This window comes from Trachypithecus francoisi, unplaced genomic scaffold, assembly GCF_009764315.1.
Source record: "Trachypithecus francoisi isolate TF-2019V2 unplaced genomic scaffold, Tfra_2.0 Lachesis_group16, whole genome shotgun sequence".
NCBI lineage: Eukaryota > Metazoa > Chordata > Mammalia > Primates > Cercopithecidae > Trachypithecus > Trachypithecus francoisi.
In genome coordinates, this window is record NW_022681461.1 from 84,974,126 (window position 1) to 85,000,718 (window position 26,593).

A 26,593-nucleotide genomic window follows, 5' to 3' on the forward strand; every position below is an offset into this window, starting at 1 on the left:
GCAAGAACAATGAACAGATGTATATTAATCAGTCTTTTGTAACCTAGTGGACATGTGAACAGAAGTTATTAGTGGCACAAAGAACGCATTAATGATTAGATTCAGAACATACAGATTTTATGTGACAAATTTAAATATCATTTGGGGTATAAGAAATCCATATGAGAGTCTGAGATACCAAATAAACCTTCTATGGGAATGAAGCTTTTGGTGGAGAAGACCGGGTAGGTGAGTGACTGTAAGTGACGGTACATTTTATTTTTTATGTCCCCAAAAGTTCCTAGTTGCTTCGTCATACCTTCAGGCAATTAATACCAAAGTGTTGACTGATGAGTTAGTTGATAGGCTGAATTAGAACCTCCCAACAACTGCATCACATAAATAGATCTCAGCTGTGCTAGTAAATTGACTCCTACATTCCTTAGGACAGCTGTGATCAGCTTTATTCATTTATTCCAGTTTCTTAAAATATTAAACTTTTCTGTGTGTCCCACAAGATTCAGGTCGAGAAGACCTGAACTGAGTAAAGATATAGGCAGCTGTTACTAGTTTGTTGTGAGGAGCTGGGTAAGACCCTGACGTTTTATAGACTCAGGTAGCAAATGTGTCCCTGGTGGTCTAGAGTTAGGAAGCCTTTTTCAAATAAGTAAACACTTTTAGCTAACCTTTGGTAGTGGTTACAAAACACCACTAGAGGGCACCATTGGTCTATCATTTCTTAACAAACGTGTTATGTGAGCTTAGCAATTCTAAAAAATAAGATGCTGATACTTAGAGTCTATATAGTATGTTTATATGGCCTAAGCACATATAAGTTAAAATAGATGCATTTTACAGTATTACAATATAAATTCTTAATATCCTAGAATGATGCCTCAACACTGGTAAGAATACGAGAAGATAGGAATCTCTTCTATGTAACAGATTCCCTATAAAACTGGTTACATCAAAGTTACATAAATTACAGCCTATTATACTATTTTCAGACTCTGTGGTAAATGTTACTTAAAATCTATACTGTATATATTTAGTTGTTTATGCTATTATGTTTTCCAATTATACCTGTCATAAATCTTTCCTATAAGATTACAAACTATTAAAAGCAGGAGTCTATGGTTAGTTGATGTTCTTCATGGTATTAACTAGTACTTAGGAAATCCTTGTTGAGTAATTTCTGAAAGCACTTGTCATGTAATAGAGGCTCAGAAGATTTATGCAACTGGAATCTCATATCAGGGTTTATCTGACTATAGCCTGTGAGGCATGATTTGAATTGGATAACATCTGAATCCTTGAGAACATGCTATAGCAGCATTTATTCTGTGTGAGCTGATGATATTTACTTCTTTCGTGCCCAAAGAACTTCATGTCTCATTTGTTGAGACGGTAGTTTATTGTAAGTAACAGAATAATTTATAATGGCACTATAAAAATTAATTTCACACAGCAATGACTTGAGCCTAATAAAAAATACAGGAAAAGGCACAAGAATACATTGTTTAGGTTCTAGATAATTAGGACAAATCAACATTCTGAAAATTAGAAAATATGTTGAATACCTCAGAGGGCTTTGTTTAAAAAAAAATACCTGCATTGAGGTTTTTTGGCTTTGTTTTGTTTTTGGTAAAGCAAAGACATTTAACCAAGCTATAATCTGTTTTGTAAATTGAGGCTTCTGTGTTATTTGCATCTATGTTTCTTTAATATGGGGACAGCTGAGGTCATTTTTGTCACATATTCATTAAAGAGTAGAGCCAAAAAAAATAAGTAGAAAGACTTATATTTGGTAGTTGGTGGTTGACAAACCCTATCGATGTGATCCCGTAAATGGGACACAAAGGTACTATCTGCTCCTGGTTGTTTTAAATAAATAGACCAGACCCGTAGTCACAAAGAATGACTGTGTATTAATGATTAGATTCAGAACATGCAGTTTTTATGTGACAAATTAAAGAATCATTTGGGGTATAAGAAACTCATATGAGTTTTTGCCTTTTCTCCACCCTAGGGGTGATGGCACAGACCTGTTCGCTTCCCCCAGAGGCAGAACCTGCCTTCTGCAATTACACTCTGTGACAGGGAGGGTAGCATCTCCCTGGGGGGTGGGTTGAAGGCACACTCAGAAAGTTTGAAAAGAATGGACAGTTTGAAAGGAGTCTTCCCTCTGTCTTTTCCCTTCCCCCACTTTCCACTGAGAATCACCAGACTAGTCATATTCTGAATATAGAATAAGTTGAAGTAAGGAAAGGGGGTGTTTTTGGCCAACAGTTGCTCTGCCACTGGTAAATGCACCTGATGTCCACCAGCAATATCATATCAGCCTGTGGAGCCTTTGAGCTGATCCTTGCATGTCTATATTCTTGGTCCTAAGAATGCATAAGCCAGACAAGAGTGAAATGAGGTTATTTCCAAAATGAATGCAGTTAAAAAGTTAGAAAATAAGAGAGACACCATTGTTCTTTCAGATGTGGGACATACTTTGGTTTTTCTGTTACTAAAACAAAAAGAAAAAAAAAGAGAAAGTTATACCCCAGTGGGGCAGTCAATGGCTGTGCGATCTGGGAGACAATGAGAAACATACTTTGGGGTGTTGAGGTTCTTCTAGGATCATCCCTGTCTCCTAGCAAAGTCATGGAGAAGAGTGTCAGAGCAAAGGAAAGCTGTGTATTTATCCTGGGTCTGTATATTGTTGGGGCAGCCATTCATATGAGACCCATGCTTGCAAATTTCTAGGCAAGTGTGAGAAGGTGTGCTGTTCTAAAACCAACCAAAACGTTGACAAAGAGTACTGTCGTGGGAGGTAAGAAAATCTCAGACACAGTACCAGGAGTCTGGGTCTCTGCTCTGGTTGTATGATCTTAGCTATATTATGGGCCCCAGCTTTCACATCTGTAAATGGGAGGATGTAATTAGGTGATTATCAAAACATTCCAGAACTAATATCCTCTGGCAGATCAGGAGATTGAAAGTGGGGTAGAAGTGTGTGTGTGTGTGTTGGGGGGGAGGGCGGGCTAGTATATCAATGGCATAATATAGAGAAATATGCCACATGTAACTTTAAGAGTCACTATAGGTGACAATGAAAGAATGTAGACAGGACAGGGAGACACACATCCTATCAAAAACTGGACTTAGGAGAGACAAGACTTGCACACTCACCGTGGCATATAAGGCGGAGTAAATGCTCAGAGCAGCATGTTTGGAGGGAAAGGATCTCCGAGCCTTTTCTATCACTTCCAGGTCCCCAGTACAAATGTTCCCATTGTTTATAAACTGGTGGTGCGCTTGGCAGTCTGTACTGGTGTAGTTCGGCTTGCACACAGTCAGGAAGTATGGCGTTAAGTGCCCAGTGACCACTTGTCCGGCGTTTACAAAAATATCAGTAGCAAAAAGTCCAAATGCAAACACCCCTATAAGAAGATTAAAATCATTAGGAATGGTAACATATTCCATCGATGGCATTTTTCTCCTAAGAGAAAACAGCGGTGAGAGTCCATGATGACCTATCAAAATGATTCTAAGTACTCCGCGGATTATCTTTCCAGGAGTGGTACCTGCTTCCCAAATCACCATTTCTTCCAAATTGATGCAGACATTCTACGGTTAGCATTTTATGGTTTTGTATCAGTAGTTTAGAAAAAGCACAGTCTAACGAAAAGAATTTGAATTTTGGAGTCATATAGACCCGGGTTCCGGTCTCATCACTGGTGACTGGTTCACAGTATAAGTAATTTATCTTCTTTGAACCTTGGTTACCTTAGCTGCAAAATGGAGAAGGGGGGTAGTTTAGGGAAAATGGAATAATATATGTGCAAAATACCCGCTATGGTGTCTATGTAATTAATCAACATCAGTTCTCTCTCATTCTATAAAGAATACGTTCTCCCTGATTCTACCTGGAAATGCAAATCATCTTGGGAGCAGTGACAACATCATGGCAGGTGACAGTAAAGGAGGATCTTATGGAATTGTCTTTTAAAAAATTATTCTAGAAACTTTGAATTGGAGTTTCATTTGATGTTGGAAACAGAAAATCAGAATAAAGGAAAAGTGTTATAAAAAAAATATTGTTGGCCGGGCGCGGTGGCTCAAGCCTGTAATCCCAGCACTTTGGGAGGCCGAGGCGGGCGGATCACCAGGTCAGGAGATCGAGACCATCCTGGCTAACACGGTGAAACCCCGTCTCTACTAAAATTACAAGAAAATTAGCTGGGCGTGGTGGCGGGCGCCTGTAGTCCCAGCTACTCGGGAGGCTGAGGTAGGAGAATGGCGTGAACCCGGGGAGCGCAGCTTGCAGTGAGCGAGATCGCGCCACTGCACTCCAGCCTGGGGCACAGAGCGAGACTCCGTCTCAAAAAAAAAAAAAAAAGTTGTTGACCATTAGTTTCCTATCACTGCTACAACAAATTACCACAAACTGAGGGGCTTACAGCACAAATGTATCCCCGTCAGACTTCTGTATTCTGGAATTCAGAAGCCTACAACAGGTTCCACTAAGCTTAACTCAAAGCATTGGCAGGGCTGTGTTCCTTCTGAGTGCTCAGGGTATAATCCACACCTTTCCTTTTCCGTATGTTCTAGAAGTTGCCTTTATTCCTTATCTTATGGCCTCTTTCCAGGACTTCACATCATTCCAACTTCTGCCTTCACTGTCATATCTCCTCTGACTCTGACTCTCCTGCCTGTCTCTTATAAGGACCCTTGCGATTATATCTGGATAATCCAGGATAGTCTCCCTATCACAACTTTAACCACACCTGCATTCCTTTTTGCCATGTAAGGTAACAGTTTCCAGGGACATGACCATCTTTGGGTGGGGAAGGGTGCATTCTGATTTTGCTGTTGGTCTGAAAACCCTGTGAGTAGGCTATACTTCTTGGATTTTATCTGTTCTTTGGTAAATTCCATAAGATTTTCAAGCCCCAACAAGCTTGAACATACAGAGGTTTCCTTCTAGAAAGCTTTGTGAATTATTTCAAGGGCTGTATATTACATCTATGCACTGAGAAAGGCTGTGTAGAGCTATAAGCGGGTTGAAGAGATGAAGATGTCTTATATGCAATTGAAGGTAGAAGTTGACAAGTGTGAGAGGCAGCATTAACCTTTCTAAATGTCAAGGGTCTGCGATAGTTTCAACTAAATGTCTACCCAATTTTGACTCCCATATTCAATGTTCTGAATCTGCAAATTGTGCTGACTTCACCCAAAAATTAATCCATTATAGCAGAAGCAAAGACTAGTTTGGCTGAAACCTTCATCTGCTTTTCATTTTTATCTGTATTGATTGCTATAATCTTTCTTTTTGTGGCTTTGCCAGTATGTGCTTTATCATAATGAGAACTAGCTCTTTTAATAGCTTCTGCTGGCTCATACTCATTGGGTCTGACCTCTGAGAGCAGGCATTCATTGATCATCGAAGGCAGTTTTCACCCCCAGGTGCTGGAAGTCTACATGGGTGGAGATTTTCTACATCTTCAAGCAAGATTCTCAAAGACCAGGTTTCTGGGTCTTTCAAGGGGCAATAAGTCTGTCCAGACATAACTTTTCCAGGAAACTAGGGTAATTTATGATCTGAAAAAGGAAAAGTGGCAGGATCTCCCTTTGGCATTTTGTCAGAAGTGTTTCCAATTAGGGTGGGTTTTATTCTTTCTGTGGCAGAGGATTTCTAGGTTCCTTGGGTCAGTGTCAGCTCTGTGGTCACAGTGATTGTATGATGGCCAGCTCTCCACGCCACTGTCCTGTATGCCAAGGCTGAAAGTGGCTTTCTCTTCTTCTCTTTGCCTTCTGTGGATTGTGTCTGTTTCTTCTGCTGGCTTCAGGAGCATCTGCTGTCCAAACACTTGATTCTGGTGCATTTGATCCAGCTTTAGAAGGTACCGCATCAGCCTGGGAAGCCTATCTGCCCCGTGCAGGCCACAGCAACAAAGCATGGTGGAACCTGCACTGGTGACTCACAGACCATGTCAGATCATACAGGGCTTTTCTAAAGGAACTCAGGCCATCTTTCTGTTACTTAACCCTGAGCTCCTTGTGTGTATTTTTACAAGCCTCAGAAGCTAAAAACAGCTACTCTTGCCCTTAGAGTCAGATGAAACACCACTTAGTCTCCAGTATTGCAAGGCATGATTTGAAGATGTTTTAAAAATGTCTCTGTATCTTGGTTTGGCGTCTAAAATTCTTCAGGTGAGATCATATTTTTTAATAGATAATTTTCATTTCCATAACCCAGCAACCCCTCGTTTGGTTCTATTTATCTTAAGGCTCTGCTCCATCTGTGATATCTCTTCCTTCAGAGAAGCCGATTATATTTTTGAATGGATTTTCCAATTTACAACAGACACAAAAGTCCAAAAGTAAAGCACTTTTGATTTGCCAGAGCTATGTGCTTGTTGTGATTGCTGTGGCTGTGTTCAGAATTCTGAATATACTTGGTTTGGAAGATCAAGAGCTATAACCCGGAGGGCAAGCCAGTCTTATGGAGTTTCTGAAATCAGCTGCAGAGTAGGGGAGGAAGCAGCTGTGGGCGTCACAGGAGGAGCTGGAGTCCTGCCTGGTCTGATTACAGGAGTAAAGAGGTACTTTCAGGCTCCCTGCCTCAGGCTGGTGTCAAGCCTTAGGGTCTGGGAAATGTAAATCTCCAGAAGGGTTTTTTGGAAATGTGGACAAAGGGCATTGTATTCCTGCTGGAGTGTAGATTGGGAACCCTACAAACCTCTTAAGAGAACTTTCACATCCAGCTTGGCACCACAGCACAGGGTAACTGCATTAGCGATGGCCAAGGAAGGGTCAAATTAGTTAAGAGGCTTGGAAGAAAGACAAAAAACTTGGGGTCTGCTGCTGATGGCCATGATCAGGTCCCAGTAACATGGATTGTCTAAGAAAACCTGAGCTCCTTGTGGCCTAAAAGAATATAACGGATGCACACTGGGCTAAACAAAGGATGAAGAAAGAGAATGATGAAAGTGTTAAAGTCTCTCACTTTTTTTCTCAGGGTTTTACCTGGACCCCATCTGATCTCATATAGGATGTCTTTGGACAAGTTAGGATCTTTGATCCCTAGTGGTTTAGGACATGGAGTGAAATTCTGTGACCCTATTCCTGCTGTGGACTCAGCGCAGGACTCCAGCCCTTGACTCCAGCAAGAATGTAGTAAAAACAGTGACAGAACCAGGAAACATGCATGATGGGGATCGTCAAAACCACCAATAATTGGCCTACTGACAAACAATAATAGGGCTCATTCCAGGATCCCTTCAGAACTGGGAAAAGTACAGAACCAGACTGCTCCATGCTGTCCACACAGCAGACCTTCATTAGGAAGTCTAGATGCATGGAACAGAGTAACAATTAGCAGGGGTTGGTGGGGTGAGCAAAGGAAGGACCATGTTCCTTTTAAGCCCCGGAAGTCTGGGACCTTGGGTAGATCCTCAAAACTGAAGGCCAAATGTTGTATACTAAATGATAAATGTGTAATTCTCCAGTCAAAAAGGCACTTTGCTGACAGCCTCTGATGGATCATCTCTCAATTGTCCACTAAAATCATACATGACGACAGTGAAAAAAGATGGAAACTTTGCCAACAACTGACGCCAAACTGAAGGGAGGATGAGTGAAAGGAGTCCACTGTCGATAACCTTCATATGGAGTATGTTTAATATCTCTCTCGTCACACACACACACACACACACACACACACACACAGAGTTACCTCATGGAAAACTCAAGCTTCTCTTCAGAAGACAGTGACTACAGAGACTGCAGGAGAAAACCTGGGGAAAGGTTTTCTATCTCTCGTACTATCGGGCCCCTGACTCTGAGATCCAGGATTTAGATTCCCCAGAAAACAAGGCTTCTGTCTCCCCACTGGATGAGTTCGCTCTGAATTTGCCTAAGACTCTCCTCTCTTATCTATTTTTTTCTAACTGTATTTAGAGAGACACTCCTGGACAAGAACTCGGCAGGAGGCGGCAGGGGCACAGGCACTGGCATTTCGCATTCTGAGAGGACCAGATTCACGTCTTCTGGAGAGCATGGCTGCTGCTGGCTACAGCAGCTTTGTGCTCTATAGAGCACCAATGAGCCACACGGTGAGGACAGCAGATACTAGTTCCTTGGAGCTGAGGAGCTCTAGTAGGAAGCCTGCTAACTAGGGATTTGACTTCGGTCTGCGTACATCTGCTTTCAGGAAGAAGCTCTGAAAAGTTGGCCATCACACTTCTGTCGATGAACAGAGCGTGCATAGGTCTAGCCCCATTTAAGAGTAAATAGGGAGAAATAATCATAGATCACATGGGACCTTGGAAAAATCTCCTGTTTTGTACTAGTATGGTACCATTATTCTCTTCTTTCATATTTGTTTCAGTAGGAACTTTATACTTGCATAGATTATTCAATAATTTCCATCTGTCACATTAGAATTGTTGAATATGCAGGCTTTATTACATACAGCCAGGAACACATTTGTTTTTGCTCATCATTGTATTCCCAGCACCTAGCATCAAACTTGGCACATAGTAAACATTTAACAGATAATTGCGGGATCAATGAATGAACTGCTGAAGGAACTTTAGAAAGTAACAGAAGAAGATAAAAGAGCATAGAAATTTGTCCATATTTTCTAATTCATGTTGGTGCCTTACATCCCTGATTTCAGAGAACACAGTTGACAGCAAACCATTTAGCATGTAAGTTATAGGGATCATATCTCCTTTTTATAAATTTCACAAAGTCGGGCATAGTGCTAGACAACTAGAACATAAGTGATCATTAAAAACTGGGACTTCATAAGTGTCTCATGAATTGGAAAACTGTAAATCCTAATTCACAAATGAAAGCATTCTCTATTCTAATGCAGTGAGAATAAAAAAAAAACCTTAGAGTATGGAGATCTATGTCATACACAACAAATACTTTTTATTGGGGATGTTTGTGAAGCACAGGAAACTGAAGTCATGATGAACTTGGGAAGTGTACTGATGGGTAGTTTTATTGAGATATGCATATCTTAGAAATGTCCCTATTTCTGATTCTGAGAAATTACAATGGTTGTCAGTTTCAGCATTAACACGTGGGCACATAAAAACTCCTCTATATTTTCATGTGGGGAAACTAACACATGGAACTTTAAAAAAGAATAGTGAAAAAGACACAAAAACAATTTATCTGGATTAAGTTGCCAACAATACTCTACACCTATGTTGAAAAGCTACTCTGTGGGCAGTTGCTTAGTCTGAATTGCAGCTTGTGCCACCTCTCCCTACTTTCCTTAACATTCATTGTCAATCTCTTATCAAAAATTGTTGGCCAGGCACGGTGGCTCATGCCTGTAATCCCAGCACTTTGGGAGGCCGAGGCAGGTGAGTCACCTGAGCTCAGGAGTTCAAGACCAGCCTGACCAATAGGGTGAAACCCAGTCTCTACTAAAAATACTAAATTAGCCGGGTGTGGTGACACATGCCTGTAATCCCAGCTACTCAGGGGGCTGAGACAGGAGAATCGCTTGAAGCTGGGAGGCAGAGGTTGCAGTGAGCTGAGATAGTGCCACTGCACTCCAGCCTGGGCAAAAAGAGTAAAACTCTTTCTCAAACAACACCACCACCAAAAAACAAAAACAAAACCTGTGGTCACAGTGGCTTGTCCCTGTAATCCCAGCACTTTGGGAGGCAGAGGTGGGTAGATCACTTAAGGCCAGGAGTTCGAGACCAGCCTGGCCAACATGGTGAAACCCCATTTTTACTAAAAATACAAAAATGAGCCAGTGGTGCTAGGCACCTGTAATCCCAGCTACTCAGGAGGCTGAAGCAGGAGAATCAATTGAACTTTGGAGGTGGAGGTTGCAGTGAGCCAAGATTGTGCAACTGCACTCCAGCCTGGGCAATGGAGCGAGACTGTCTCAAAAGCCAAAAACAAAAAAACAAAAAACTGTTAAAAGAGGTCTGTTCTTTTGTTTCTCTATGGTAAAATGATGTCATGAAAGATAGTGAAAGTAGTAGCATGTTGTGTGATGTTGAGGATATTTGAACATTTTCTCTTTTTCAAAATCTAACCAGCTTTGTGCATCTCTTTGTGGTAGCTTTTTTACCATGATGTCCACAAAATGAGAAAACATGGCCTCCCATCAGCTTCTAGCCTCTGTTTTGGTAGAAAAAAATGATGAAAAATCTTATCCCACACAGACAAGTACAAGCAAATGGCAGGGGTCTACCAGTGCCATTTCGACACTGTAAGAGGAATACCTAGGGAATTCTTACACTGTTTCCCCAACCACATTCTGATGCAACCACCAGCTCTTAGTCTAGATCCCATCTTTCATCAAAACACCATTGGAAATGGAACACAAGATTAAAGAAACACATACAGTTCACTTTTGCTTTTTCTTTTCCACATCAGGATCCCCAGTAGAAAATCTTAATCTAGTTCCATTTTGCCAAGGTACCCCAATTCAACTATTGAAGACTATTCCTTCAGGAAACCACAGTTTCTTTCGGAAAAGGAAAAGTGGTAAAATGCTTTCTCATTAACATGCTTTATTCAAACTGGAAGTTTCCTGTAAAGATAATTTATCTGAGGTTACCATGTTCACCCCATTTCCTTATAAAGGTGTACTGACCTGATGAGATCTTTAACTATGACTGCCATGGATACCAGGTAAAAATAATAACAATAATAGCTAATATGCTGTGCTTAGTACATACAAGGTATTGTTCTAAGTGCTTTGCAATATTAGATCACCTAATGCTCACCACGTCTTTGAGGTAGATGCTATCATCTTTACATTTTACAGATGAGGAAATTGAGATACAGAGAAGTCAATTAACTTGACCAAGCTCACACAGCTAGTAAGTAGAGGAGCTTGGGTTAGAAACCAAACAGTAAGGCTCCAGAGTCTATACTCTTAATCATAATTCTCTCAGCTTATTTATACATGTATTAACATACATATGGATAAGCATCCAACCATGAAGATATTTTAGCTTATGCTTGGGAGCACACACACAGCATTGAGAAGAGGCAAGGACTTCATAGCATGTCTCTTGTGAAATGTATTGCACTTGCCACAACAGAGTAAGAGTTCTTCAATTTTGTAGTCAATTCTCCAAAAAGAAGATGATTGAATATGTATGATATGTCATTTGAATAAGGCACTTTTCTCATCACTTTAGCAACGAATCTGACTTTTTTTCTAGCATGACACAAACACAGTTGGTGCAAATTGATCCATATGCCTTATATATTGTGCTTCAAAAATAAGTTTGACAAAATCAAATACATCAGTTCCTTGGATGGTAAATTTCAGGTGTTTACAGGGCAATGCTGAGGTCTTTCTCTCCTATAGATACCGCACAAACACCAAAGGCTGACAACAGCCTGCTTGTCTTGATTGGATGGTTGAAATCACAAGAATAGATTTTATTTAAGTCAATTAATCTGAACCTAGTTACTTTATCTGTTAAAATGAACCATAAGTAGCCCTTATATCACAGGGTGATTATTGAAATCATAAACAGTTGTAAAAACACTTTGTAAATTGTGAGCCCCTTATTGATATTGCTGTTATGACTGAGAGAAGCAGATGTAACTAAGGGAAGGGGTTATAAATTGATTATAAAATTATTTTTTAAATGCAGGAAAGAGATAAGAAACCTACAGTTGTGACAATCTGAAACAAACATTTGACTCAGTTATTCATCCTTTGCATTAATAAAGCACCTTTTACAATGCAATAAGCTGGTGGTTTAAAAAAAAAAACCCTGTATTTGTCATTGTAATTACTCATGATAAGTGAAGATGAAGGATAATTACTTAATAAAGATGATGAGTAATCAACTAGAAAGCCCACTAAATATTTCTATAAACAAAAAGAACGAACAAATACATTTTTACTTCTTCAAAGCATAAAATTACTCGACTTCTTAACAGGATTTTATCTCAAGAATGTCCTCTTTACTCCTTTGACAGGACAATTCCCCAGTGCTTTATCTCACAAATATAAGCCTTCTCTCCCGCCACCTAGTCTCTAAATATCTTCTTGGTCCCTCTAGGCAGTATAATTCCAAATGCTGCTTAACTGAGAGGAAAACAAAAGTTTGCCAGAGGCCATGGTAACTTTCAAGTGGAATGGAACATGTGGATGCAAGTAAGTCTAGAAAATATGCCCTGGATACAAACTAAATGTGGAGGAAAAAATGTAGCTACCAAGAGATATTGAAATACAGGAATATCGAGGCCTGGATTTTTAGAGGGCTTCAAATTTGGCTTTTGTGATTCCATGTTTATGTTTCTAAAGCTGAAGCTGATGATCTGAATCTACTTCCATTCCTACCACAAGATCAGCATCAAACCCCCCATGGGCAGCTGCCAGCCCTGTGTGTGATTTACAGACACTGAGATCTGGTGCTGTTGCCCTCCGCTTGATGCATTTCCTAAACACTTTGATTATGTCCTAATGTAATAACTTAAATTGTTTCTGCTCACACCTATAATATCAATACCCTGGAAGGCTGAGGTTGGAGGATCCCTTAAGCCCAGGAGTTTGACACAACCTCAGCAACATAGGGAGACCCTGTCTCTACAAATAATAATTTAAAATTAGCTGGGCAAGGCAGTGTGTGCCTGTGCTCCCGTCGACTCGGGAGGCTGAGGTGGGAGGATTGCTTAAGTCTGGGAGGTCAAGGCTGCAATGAGTTGTGATCATGCTACTGCACACTAGACTGGGTGACAGAGTAAGACCCTGTCTCAGAAAATAAAAATAAGTAAGTTGCTTCCAAACTACACACTACTTTAAAAAAATTATTATAGAAAGCTTTGAAACTACTCTTTACTAACTGTTGAGTCATCAGTTAGTGCCTAATTTTATTATATGAATATTTTTGTTATGCAAGATATTATACAACTTCTTAAAAGTTTTTGAAATATACTTAAAAAGCTTTATAAAAGTAGTTGTCAGCTGAGGGTGACCCCACACCAGGGAACTTTTGTAATGTTTGGAGACATTTTTGATTGATTCCCACTAGTGGAGGAGTGAGTGCTATTGGCATTTGGTGAATAGGGGCCAGAGGTACTACTAAACATCATATTAATACAATGCACACAAGTCAGTATTCTACTTCTACACAAAGAATTATCTGGCAGAGAATGTCAATAGTGCAGAGGGTAAGAAACACTGTTTTACAGCAATTGAGTTCACTGTAGTGTCATGAATTTGCATTGTCTAACCTGCAAAGTGCTAGAGAAAGCAGTTTTCTGCTCAGTCCTTTACTGGAGTCCAGCCTCTAAACACTAACGCTAAGGAGGACCCTCAAAAAAGAATCACTAGAGTCTCATATGACTCAATAACTTTCCTCTTGATGATTAGGGTAATCTATGGAGTTCTAGGGTAGGAGTTTTGTTCAGATCTGTAATATTCTGGCTCACCAAGGATGACATTCAAAGGGGAATAGATTCAGTCCCTGCACTGAGCAGAGGAAGCAAAAGCAACCTCATCACAATTTCTTGAGACCCAAGCAAAGGTTGCTCCCTGGCTACACCTTCTAGGCCAGTCATGGTACCAGCTTCAGCATCCTTCTTCCCCTGCGTCCTTGAATCCCACTCACAAGCCCAATCCTGATCCCCAGTAGGAAGTAGCAAACATCTTAGTCTCTAAGTCTAGTGGCTTTGCTGCTTATGTGGTCCAGAAACAGGAGTTCCATTTTTTTCCCTTAACATTCTTCCTGGCTCTTTCCTCTTGACCTGTGTACCCGAGCTTCAACTATGGTTCCTGTTGCTGAGTTCTAGAAATTATCTCCATCTACTTATAGGCCCATGTCCTGCCTTGCTCTTGACATTTTTCTTTTATGGTCTAGCTCATGGCTCAGAAAGGAAGTTGGGTGCCTGGGCACTGTCACTTATCTTGAGACTACCTGGGCAGCTTGAACTTCCTTGTTCAGCACATGGAGCTGGCCTGGTTCCCTGGGCATCTGGTTCCCTGGGATCATCTCTGTCTTGATTGGTCTGTCCTGCTATGGATTCACTGCCAACTCAACAATTCTCATGGTATGACAGCCTCCCCTTTCCATTTAAAGTTACATATCTGCCACCACAAACTCCCTATTTCCTTTCCCTAGTTATTTTTCTCTGTACTACTTATCTTCTAACACTATAATTTATTTTGTTTAGTGTCTGGCTTTTTCTATCAGACTATAAACTGAATGAGGGCACATTTGCATTTGGTTCACTCATATATTCTCAACATCTTAATCTGTACCTAACATCTCATAGGTGCTCAATGAGTATTTCATTGAAGGTTGAAAGAACATGACCAGCGCTCCCAGCTGTATTTTAACTATAAATACTGAATGCAAACAGAAAGAGACTAATCAAATCAAATAAAGTCTTTTTTCTGATACAGTACATTTAAATGACTTTCAAAATCGAGGACTTTCTAGTTCTCAAAAAGGCTGACATTAAGCTTGTCCCAGGGTATCAATTCTTACAACCATAAAACGCCATGACCTTTGAAACTGCATTTAAAATATTCATGCTTTCACTTAGACTACACTTGATTTATGGAAATTAATTAGCATTACATGAATTAGCTGTTTACCATGGCACTTTTTAGTCTGTCCAGTGCTACCTAATCCTCAGACCTGACCTGAATGGCAGAAGACTTGGTTGGTATTTAATTTTTATTAGAAGTAATAATGGATCAACTGTGTGACCCCAAATGAAAAGACTATAATGAATAGCTCTGGATGACAAGCTATTTTAGGTGCGAATAGTCAAATGTTGGCATATTTAGATCAGTTTTTTAATTAACTCAAAGCAGCTATTCAGGAAGGGAAAGTTAATTTAGTTTTCCTTCTATATGGTAAACAAACCAAAAACCCTCTTCAAATTCTAATGCTGCCTATTCATTACTTTTCAATATTAAACATTTACTATTTAATAATTGATATTTACAAAAATATTTACACAAGTATATTTGTGAACAGAATTGAACTGAACTTCATTTTTTTTTTTGGAAAATGTAACTTCCTTATTTAGTCATTGCCACTGAAAAAGAAATGTGGACGTTTAACTCTCTCGAGAACATAAATCTGTATTGCTGTTACTATGCAATGTAATGTAGTAGCAAAGGAAATGGTATAAAGTAAAAGAAATGAAGAGGGAAAAAATGAGACAGAGGAGTCTTCATACATGTTACTAATTTGATTACATTTGTTTTTATAAAGTATAGGTAAAATCTGTTAGCTCAGCCAGTTCCTGTCCTCCCTTGCCACATTATATAAATATAACTTGAGAAATTATACAATGGTTTAGAAGGAAGTGGATAGAGAAATTTAGCTATCATGTTTTATGCTTAAAAACTGGGAGGACAGGCAGCCTTCTTAAAATGAGAACCTTGGGGAAAAAATTTATTGTTGGATTTGTGAATCAAAGGAATTTAATACTCTCTGTCAAAGTCAACACCATTAGCATTTGCTAAAGGAGGAGGTGGTTGAATTTGAATGTTTTCTCTTTGACTTCACTATTCTTGCCATTGTCTCATTTAAAACTTAATTTGGATCTGTGAGGTGAAGCAGAAACCTAACCTTCAAATCCATGCCACACAGAGACAAAGATTTAGAGAAGCAAGTTGACATTTTTGCTCTTCTATCCACACTGCAGACTATGTTAGAGAACTTGGCCATCCTTCTGGATGGCCTTTATTTTGACCTCACTCTTTAAAAAAATTATCTTTAGTTCTTTTTCTGATTTCTAAAAGTACACATATTCATGATAAAAAATTAAAATTACAGAACATTAGAAAGCCAAAAATCATTTGCCCAATTTGTTCATTATCCTACAATTCAGAAGTGACAACAGCTAATTTTTAGTGTATTTCCCTTCAGTCTCTTTGCTATGGATAACACACACACAAATACACATATACACTTACATAATGTTGTATTCTTTTTATTTAAAAACAATTATGGATTCATAGTGTTTTGACTTCACATATCATGAATATTCTACATGAAAAATTCTTAATACCATTTTCTGAGGTTGCAACTTAAAATGGCAGCATTATTTCTTTTCAAAAATTAGAGATATCTAACTTATGAAATAATTTTAGTCCACAAAAATTAATCTACATTTCCGATTGTTTCATTAGGGTTAAAAGACCATTATTTGTAAGGTTATTGAAATACACTGTCAAATTGCAATGCAGAAAGGGTTAAATATCAATTTACTTTTACCAGAATTGTATTAGAATCCCAAGTTTTTTCATCTTTTACAGCATAAAGCCTTGTTTTCTTAAAAATTAATTCATTGGCCTTTTTTTGCAATGTGAAGTTGATATTTTTTGGAAAATACTATTTGTAGTGGATTGTGGAATAATTACATAAACTGCAAGAGAAAAGTCATGCCATTTCAGGTTCGTTAGAATGGTTAGCTGAAACCGTTGTCATTTTCCAATGTCAATTGCGTAGTATGTATTTTGGTAGCTTTGGGGCTAGAAAAAAGACTAAGCTCTTCAAAATAAGTTTTTCTAGTATATTTTGATTACTCCCTTATTTTACTCTAATTTTTTCCAAAGAAAACATTTTCATTTAAACAGTCTTTATTCTAAGTAGTACCCTTTCTTGTGAAAAAAATTCACATATACTCAGAGGAAGTTACCCTTCTCAAGATAAACAGACCCATTCCTTCACCCTTCCTACATGAAAAGTCAGAACAGACTTCTCTTTCTCTTAGAAATTACCTTATTTATGCACTTTAATTTCCTAGGACTAAGCTGAAAGTGGTAATAAAGTTAATTAAACAGAAAGCAAATGAATACTTAAGAATCAGCATTTATGAAACTAGTTCTAGGCAAATCTGTGATTTAGCAAAGTTTATATTTGCTTTTCATTCACCCTAATAAAGACATACCCAAGGCTGGGCAATTTACAAAGGAAAGAGGTTTAATGAAGAACTTACAGTTCATGTGGCTGGGGAAGCCTCGCAATCATGACAGAAGGCAAGGAGGAGCAAGTCACATCTTACATAGATGGCAGTGGGCAAAGAGAGAAAATGAGGAAGACGCAAAAGCAGAAACCCCTGATAAAACCATCAGATGTTTTGACACTTATTCACTACCATGAGAACAGTATGGGGGAAACCACCCCCATGATTCAAGTTATCTCCTACCAGATCCCTCTCACAACATGTGGGAATTATGGGAGTACAATTCAAGATGAGATTTGGGTGAGGACACAAAACCAAACCATATCACCTCTCAAAAATCATTTTTTGGCAACGTAGGTGCCAGGTACTTTGAAGTATGCTGTTGATACGGAGTGCAAAAGATACAACTTCTGCTTTCCAAGGGATCACAAATTAATAGGGTAACAGATTTAAGTAACTATAGTAATATGAGAAATGCCTATAACAGATATAGGTGCAAGGCTCAGTGGAGGCCTAGAAGACAAGGCAACTAGTTGATGGGATTGGTAAACAGGTAATGTCTAAACAGCACTCTGAAGATGAGTAGGGTTTGGCCAGCTTCTAAAGTGAAAGGGTGGCAATAGAATATTCTAGGCTAAAGGAGCAGCACATGTACAGGTGCCGAGGCAAGGCATCACACTTTCCTTTGGAGGGCATGTGAAGCTGTTTAGCATGATGGGAGAGGGTCTCACGAGGGAGTGGCTCTGGATGAGGCTGGAGACATGCGAGGACCTCAGATTGTGAAAGGTGATGAGGCTGGAGACATGTGAGGACCTCAGATTGTGAAGGGCTCTGTAGGCTATGTTAAGAACACTAGAAATCTATTGAAAGGCTTTAAGCAGAGAATTAACTTTCTCATACTTTTGCTTCAAAAAGGTCAATAGCTACAAAATGGTTAACAGATGGTAGCTTTGTGGGGCTGGGGTGAATGCAATGATATTGCAAAACAAGATTTAGGGAGACAAGAACTTTTAATCACCTAAACCAGTGGTTCTCAAACTTTCTATGCATCAGAATCACCTGGATGACTTGTGAAAACACAAATAATCAGACTTAATCCCCACATTTTCTGATTTAGCAGGTATAGAATGAGGCCTAAGAATTTCTAACAAGTTCCCAGATGGCGTAAGGTGTCTCTCAGGTTTTTTACTTGAGTAACTGGGTGGATCCTAGAGTCATAAAAAACAAAAGAGGGAAAGCATGAAGCAAGTGCTTTTTTTTTTTTCTAAACCCAGCAATCCCCCTAAACTTTCAACGCTGTTTCCTCTAATTCTCCAAAGTTTAAATGTTACCTTTTGGCTATCTCTCTGCTCTAGCATCTTTAGAAGCAGAATCTCATGATGCTGAACTCTAACTCACCTTATTTCAATGTCTCTGGCTTATCCTTCCAAGGTCCAGATCTCTATTAGCTTATAACAGATCCAAATGGATTGATGTGTCATTGATTATAAGTGGGAACTTGATGCTCCTCCAGGGTGACAAATTTCTACTTTAACAGTGGTCTTCCTGAACCATGCCTCACTACAACGTGGTGTCTCAAGTGGGAGTTTTAGATACCACAACAGACAATCTAGAGGACTGGTTCCTGGATGGTAGGGATCTTCTGGCTTCCCTCAATGAACAGAGACTTGTGCTACCATTGCATAGAGGTCTATATAAATGACAAGTGCCAATCAAAATTTCTATTCCTTGGATCCTGCTCCAGGTGTGTGGGTCACAAAAGGTGTAATTTATCTTTGCCAAGGGAAATAGCAGTGACTTTTAAAGATATTCCAATTTAATTGTAACAAATCTGTTTTAAATAACTTGCTATAATTACATGTATAGGAAGCAGGTTGGACAGTGGTCATAAAATCTTCCCTGAATCAAATTATGTACGTGTGTGTGCATGCGTTACTCCTTGGGAAAAGTTACTTTACCCCATTTCCTGTCAAGATTCTTCATATGTACAACTAGGACTATAAAATACGTTACAGGGGCTGGGCATGGTGGCTCATGTCTGTAATCCCAACACTTTGGGAGCCTGAGGCAGGTGGATCACCTGAAGTCAGGAGTTCAAGACCAGCCTGACCAAGATGGTGAAACCCCTCTCTACTAAAAATACAAAAATTATCCACCATTAGGAACAGGCACCTGTAATCCCATCTACTCAGGAGGCCGAGACAGGAGAATCGCTTGAATCTGGCAGACGGAGGTTGCAGTGAGCCGAGATCGCGCCACTGCACTTCAGCCGGGGGAGACAGCAAGACTCTGTCTAAAAAATAAAATAAAATACCGTACAGGGTTTTGGGTAGATTAAATGAAATAATGTATGTAAAATGTCTAGTTCAGTGTTCTGTATAATAAATATTCTCTCCTCATTTCCCTTTGATCTCTTATCTTGCCCCTCTGGGAAGTGATCAAACTCTGGACATCTTTGGAACAAACCATTGTTTGGAATGAGTGAACTAGACAGTAGTGGCATCACATTGACCAGGGTATACCCGTAAGCCAATTGCAAACTTCCATTGTCTGCAAAAATTTTATTCTGCAAATAACATCAAATGCCTGAGACTATCTTAATGCTAAGGGTTACTTCTTTTAAATCAGATTTTCTTAGGTTTCCCACTGCACTATTTCTTTCATTTCCACTCCAACCAGACAAGTTATTACATATTTGATTTTGATGTGGTATTTGCTTATTACTTGAAGAAATTCAATCCTTTCCTACAACAGGAAAAAAAAAAAAAAGATTAAGGATTACCAAAAGGCTTGTTGAGAGCATGACCCTCACTTTCTCAGTTGTCAGTTCTCTTGTTCTAAATGGTATCATGGCTCCCTTAAACATCTGGTCAGTAGGCATTTGTAGGATCTCATTAGAATACTGTAATAGTTATCATTTATAGAGTACTTAATGTGTAGGAACTTTGTAAGATCTCCATTCCTACCTGTACCCATACACATTTATTCCCATATCTGTAATTATTAATCACTAGTACCTCACTTTTCATAAAATTCCTAGAAGGAGGGATGTAGAATATGCCTTCATTATTCTCTATCATGAACACTAATAAAAGCATTTGTTTTCCAACTTTGAAAAGGCATTATTTTCAAGAACCCGATGGTTGACATTTCACACTCTTTGTTAAATTCCCTGCATAACAAAATTACTGGATGGGAAATCTCTGTCAGGAAATTTGATTATTTCTAAATTTATTTTACTGGTGTCCCCTGATGCTCCCTCACCCCAACCCCTTGCCTGACTCTGCCAAAAGGTGTATAGCAGTATCCAGTCAATATTAAAACATACGTCCAGGGGAAACTCAGGTAACTACTGTGTGGGGGGAAAATCAGTTGAAATCATTCATAAGACAATTTAAGAAGTACCACTTCAAGGGTCAAAAATTTGATGTTGGCAGTAGGATCAGGCTCAATTTCTGCACTTCTTAGAAAATTCCCAAAACAGCCTTGCTTTTAATGTTGATACTTCCATAGCTTATTTTATCTAGTGACTGCCTTTAGTAATTTTACTTTTATGTGAGAGCTTAGTTCAGCACCATCTTGTACTCACCTGTGAATCTTATGATCCTTCGAAGTAAGGGGTTCAGGTAACAGCATTCTCCGGTCAGAATTGTTTTCTCCTGAGCAATCAGGGATTCTCTTGTTGATTTTATGAAATACATGGATATCTCACCAATAAAAATCTAGGGAAGGAATGTTTAAGAAATGTCAAGTTGGAGATCTGTTTGATAAGACAGGCCCAAGACTTTAAAAACAAAACAAAACTGTTGAGGACCCACAATCCTTTTAAAAGGTGTTGGGGAGAGATGTTGAATTAGACAGTAATTTGCATTTAACACTTCAAAAGAATTAGAGAAAGTGATAATTGATCATTTCAGGTAGAGTTTCAGCCTATTATATTAAATTCTAAGGTCACATGGAAACAAATTGAAATAAATTGTAGGCCGGGCGCGGTGGCTCAAGCCTGTAATCCCAGCACTTTGGGAGGCCGAGACGGGTGGATCACGAGGTCAGGAGATCGAGACTATCCTGGCTAACACGGTGAAACCCCGTCTCTACTAAAAAATAAAAAAAACTAGCCGGGCGTGTTGGCGGGCGCCTGTAGTCCCAGCTACTCGGGAGGCTGAGGCAGGAGAATGGCCGGAAACTGGGAGGCGGAGCTTGCAGTAAGCTGAAGTGAGCTGAGATCCGGCCACTGCACTCCAGCCCAGGCGGCAGAGCGAGACTCCATCTCAAAAAAAAAAAAAAAGAGAGATAAATTGTAATAGAATTTATGACAAGGTTCATGCTGGGATTGAATTCTTTTATATTTCTGTGTGAGTTGCAATGATGAGGAATGATTCAGACTGCCGATGTGCCCAAGGAGGCATTATATACACACATTACAAGAGGTTACAGTAAGACCTCACCTTATACCAGTAGGTTTTTGAAGACTGGAACTTTAAGTGAAATGCCATACTTTATGCTGTAAGAATTTAACTCTTGTTTATATCAATTAGTCTATGGTAAAATTAGTTTTGTTATATAGCACATTGTTTTGCTTAAACGTGCAGTTTCCAAAAACCTATCCACAATATTAAGTGAGGACTTTACTTAACTGCATTACTTTATTATGTGCCATTATGATTATTTACATTCTGAATTCTTATTTGATCATATTTGCCTCAGATATATTTCTCCTACCCTGAACTGGTTGACTCTCCCTTCTTTATTATAGGCATCTCTCTCTTGTTAAAACTAATAAATATATGTATTACCCTTTAAATCATAACACCCTTATGTAGATTGGAAGCTCCCTAATAGCAGGGACTATATCTTAATAATTCTTTAGTATCCTTATAGCACCCAGCACAGTGTATTCCCCTTTAAAACAAGGAATTGTCAGGAGACAAGTTTTCACGAATAACGACACTGCCGTAACTGAAGATTGAGACTCATCAAAGAAGAGTAAAACGTTAATTACCATCATCTATTAAATACCGGGTGTTAGGCACTTCAGCATAGTATTTTCATGCTCACAAGATCCCTCCTGTAGGCCTAATTATCCTTGCTTTACTGTTGAGGAGTGAAAGTTCAGCATGTTTAGGTAATTTGCCCTCCAAAGCATATGGATGGTGCATGGGGGCACAGGAATTAGTTTACACGTCAATTGGATTCCAAAGTCCACACTTCCCACTATTCATATGCCATTTTGATTTTTCCTCATCCCAATTTTAACATTTCCCCAGAAGAATGTGACCTCATAGATGATCTTCTTTGCTGTACATAGACCCGTGATTTTAGAGAAAATTATTAATGTTTTAATTCCTATACCTTATATTTCTCCTATCATGCTGGAATATCTGTTTAGATGGTGGATAAAGATGATGACATAATGAAAGGCACATGGGTAACAGCAATTAAACATAAAATTTCAAAACTGGAATCATTTATAAAGTTGTTCTTCTCCCTTTATGGGTTTCAGGAACTCACACACACACAGTCAGATAGCATCAGAAGCATCTCTAGAATGTGGCCTATAGTTCTATTTCCACTACACTGTTCTACCTCAAACTTTCACAGCATATGTCTTTAGCATTTAAAACATGCTGAATTTAACCTGTTTTGTTTTCTCTGTTTTCAATATGAAGTAAATTTAAGAAATATTTAGAAATATTTTTATTAAGTCATTACCATGGACAAGTGTAGTGGTTAAGAGGGAGAACTCTGAAGTCAGGGTTTCTTGGCTTCAAAGCTGGGGTTTGTGATTTATTAGTTCTGATGACCTTGGACTAATTAACCTTTCTATGCCTCAGTTATCTGTATAAACATGATAACAGTGTCTGTCTATAGATTTAATAAATATACACACTCATATATGCATATGCATGAACTGGTTAGAATATCACCATAATATGTACTATATTATATAAGAGGGTGAAGTTGTTATGAAATCAATTACAACTGCATTAACATTGTCATCATTATTACTACTATTATTACAAAGCACTTTGTAATATCACTGAGGAGGCAGATTCCAAGATGATAAAAGACTTATAACCTCCATGAGTATATAATCTACTGAGGAACACATACAAAGATCTTATAAAATCAGTTTAGGTCTTATACATGTTACAAGGACAAAGTGCTAAGAAGCCAAGGCTCCTGGGTAGAAGGGGATTTCTCTCCTCCAGGAAAGTCAGTTTTCATCCCTAATGCCAAATGGATCCCATGGCTAGGAGACTCTGCTGCTTGTTAGATATGTAAAAGATGCCTTTTGTATTTACAGGAGGGCCTTTTGCTTCCTCTGCCAAGAGTACTTGATCCAGACATCTATTACGGTTCTTACCCCATGACATGGAAAATCTCAGTCCATCCTAAAGACACTGAGTTCCTCCAGTTGAGGGCCACTAACATTTGTAATTTTGCTCCTACCCCTGCCTGGAATCTGAAATGTGATTGGTTCCTTCTCTTTCTAATTTTAATTTTAATTTTATTTAAAAGGAAAGAAAGTAGACTGAACATTTTCTGTGGCTTAAAAGATTCTTGCTCTTATAAGCAACAAGGCCCTTGGCATCTCTGTAGATCAGCAAGGCTTTTGGAGTTCTCCTTAATTCATGACCAACTTCCCTTGAATTGTCCTAAATCTGGATGATGTTACCTTGAAATGGACAGTGCTGGTTCAAATTGACATTAGAGAGAAAATGGGGAAGGGAGAAAAAAACAGAAAAACCACTGAAAAATAGAAAAGTCATTCAATGTACAGGCTAAGATGATTATAATAGTCGTAAGCTACTTTAATTATTTTGATAGAATGCTGTTTTAAAAACTTTAGTAATATTTAGTCTTAGCCATACATTTATTATGACTACATCTTGGCCAGATGTTTTTTAACTAAACAAAATGGTCCTTAGATTTTAGATCTGAAGATCTTACTTTACAGCTCTGTCACACTCTAAAAGTAACAAGACTTCCTTGGGGTTCAGTTCAGCATCAGCCTCAGCAGAAATAGAGCAGATGTGTGGAATTAACACATGGTACCATGGTGTTATTGGTTGAATCAGAGAAATCCGCAAGGAAGGGCCAGTGAGGTACAAGACAGAAGCAAGGCATATGTGGGTTGCAGGTGGGATAGTGGCGTGGCACTGGCACAGAGGGAGCCAAGCAAGTAAGAACTGGGGTGGAAAGTAGGCAGGAAAAATAGAATTCGGAGTCAAACAGGCAAACAATGACCCAGCATGGATCACCTTGGCAGGAGATGCCTGTGCCTATGGTTGTGCAGAGTTAGAAATATTCTGTGCTTAATATCCCTAGGAATTAACAATGAATTGATGCTTTACTATATAAAAGTATTTGAATAGTTTCTGGAACTCAGCCCTCTCTCTTTTCGCATAAGACCTATCTCTGCCAAAATAAAGTGCCAAGGGGCTTTGTTTGTCCCTAATATATATATGATGGCACTACACTACTGTTTTTCATCTCAGTGAACAGCTGGGGATAAATTCACACATGATTGGGTAAATGAAGTAGTATTTCCTTGAGGGAAATTTCCCTGCTCTTGCAGACTAGATTAGGTATTTTAATTATACATGAATCTCTTACCTTATGTTTCTTGTTTCTAGCTCTTATCACAAATAATTACATAATATTGTTTTTCTTAGTTATGGGATGTCCCGCTTGTCTTATTCTTGGTTGCATCCTGAGCCCAGACCAGTGTAAAGTTACACAGTAGTTGGTCAGCGTTGAATGAAAATAAGCATATAAAGTTAAAGAAGGTCCTTGAGAATATAGGTTTAATGAAGCAGACTTAAAAGAAGAAACAGTGATTTCCATTACTTTTCAGACCTAATGAAAATGTGACCACCTTAGTGGGGAAGACTTTGTCAGGCTCTGTAGGAAAATTAAGAGGCTGTCCTGTCACTGCCATAGTGCACTATACAGATCTCTAGCCCGACATCTACCCAATGAATGGGATTATTGTTTGTATGTCCCTCTCCATTTGTCTGTGATGTCTTCAAGGGCAGAACTTTTGTCCTTCCTTGTACAATGCCTAGAACAGAACCTGGTATACAGTAGGGGCAATATCTGTTTTTGTTGTTTTCTACAGCCTAATCTTGGAAGTGAAATATTTGTTGGAATAAATATGACATTGAATCCTTAAAGGATTTACTTTTTGATAGAACACTCCAACTTTAATTGCCCTGAAGATGAACACTTGAGGAAGACTGCACTATGTGCCAGAAATCCCAGAATTCTGGCTGTATTGCTTAAGAATAAATAACAATCAGAGAATAAACTGTCCCTTTTATACTAAATTTACTTATTTATTCATGTAGTTCTCAACAATTTGGGGGAGGGGAACACCTACTCTGTGCCTGGCTTTGTACCAGCACTGGAGACACAGAAGTGGACACATACCTAGTAGGGAAATACAAACAAATCATAATGTGATATGACATAAGATGTATATACATATAGGTTTCTGTCCCCAGTTCCTGAAACAGAGCTCTTAAGGCCTTTGTAATTCCCTATGTGATTGATTGGATCATCTTTTGTTCTAATGAGACAACTTGGTGAGCTCTGGGTACCCTAAGGGTAGGGGTTGGTTGCCAGGGGAACCAACCATGTGCTTAGAGGGTTGGAACTTTCAGCCCCACTCTCAATTCTGGGGAGAAAAAAGGGGGCTGAAGGCTGAGTCAATAACCAGTAGCCAGTGATTTAATCAATTGTGTTTACAAAATGAGGCCTCCATTAAAACGCCAAATGGACTGGGTTCAGGGAAGTTCTGCATTAATGAACATAGGGAGGTACCCACAGGGTGGTGAGTCCTGAGAGAGGATAGATGCTTTGTGCCCCTTCTCACATACCTTGCTCTATCCATCTCTTCCATCTGGCTGTTCATCTGTGTCCTTTGTAATATCCTTTATAATAAATGGGTAAAATATTAGCAAAGGGTTTCCCTGAGTTCTGTGAGTTGTTTTGCAAATTAATGGAACCAGTGGAGGGGGTTGTGGGAACCTCAGTTTATAGTTGGTTGGTCAGAAGTATAGGTGACAGATTATTACTTGCAAGTGGTGTTAGAAATAGAGGCAGTCTTGTAAGATCAAGCCCTCAATCTATAGCATCCAACACCAATCCTGGGTAGACAGTGTCAGAATAGAGATGAATTAAAGGGCGCCAGTTGGAGAACTGGTTTGCATTTGAGAGAAATATATCCACATCTGGGTTAGAAATGTTGTGTTGACTGTGTAAAAGAGTAGGAAAGACTTTTTTCCCCCCTTTGGAAATGTCATGAAATCACACATGATTACAAAATAAACCAAGGAGGTGGGAGAGTGACAAACACATGAGATAATAAGAAAAAAGAAGCATTGCTTGTCTCAGTGATTTCCGAAGCCCACTTCCTACTCTACAGAAAATACAAATTCTAGAAATTCTCCATTCAGTGAGGCTTTTCAATACTTACACAAGGGGATAAAAAAACAAGATAGTGACAAAATTTACACACAACCTATCTTCATTAAAACATACGAGTGTGTACACACATAGATCTAAACAAAAGCACACCAAAGTATAACAGGCTAAAGAGAACTTATGCAACAGAGCTGGGACTCAAATTCATAAGTAAAATGTCCTAATACTCTCATGTCAAAAGTGATAAGTGGTA

At 39.0% G+C, this 26,593-nt stretch overlaps 1 protein-coding gene across 1 annotated transcript in view; it reads right to left on the reverse strand.

Moving 5' to 3' along the window:
• The window catches only part of PLPPR1 (phospholipid phosphatase related 1), a 154,482-nt gene that overhangs the window by 12,249 nt on the left and 115,640 nt on the right, over nucleotides 1–26,593 (reverse strand). The window contains exons 3-4 of the mRNA XM_033237957.1: nucleotides 20,498–20,630; nucleotides 3,160–3,410 (exon numbers count right to left, since the gene is read on the reverse strand). Of these exons, the coding sequence (XP_033093848.1) occupies nucleotides 3,160–3,410; nucleotides 20,498–20,630 (384 nt within the window). The remainder of the gene's footprint in view (nucleotides 1–3,159; nucleotides 3,411–20,497; nucleotides 20,631–26,593) is intronic.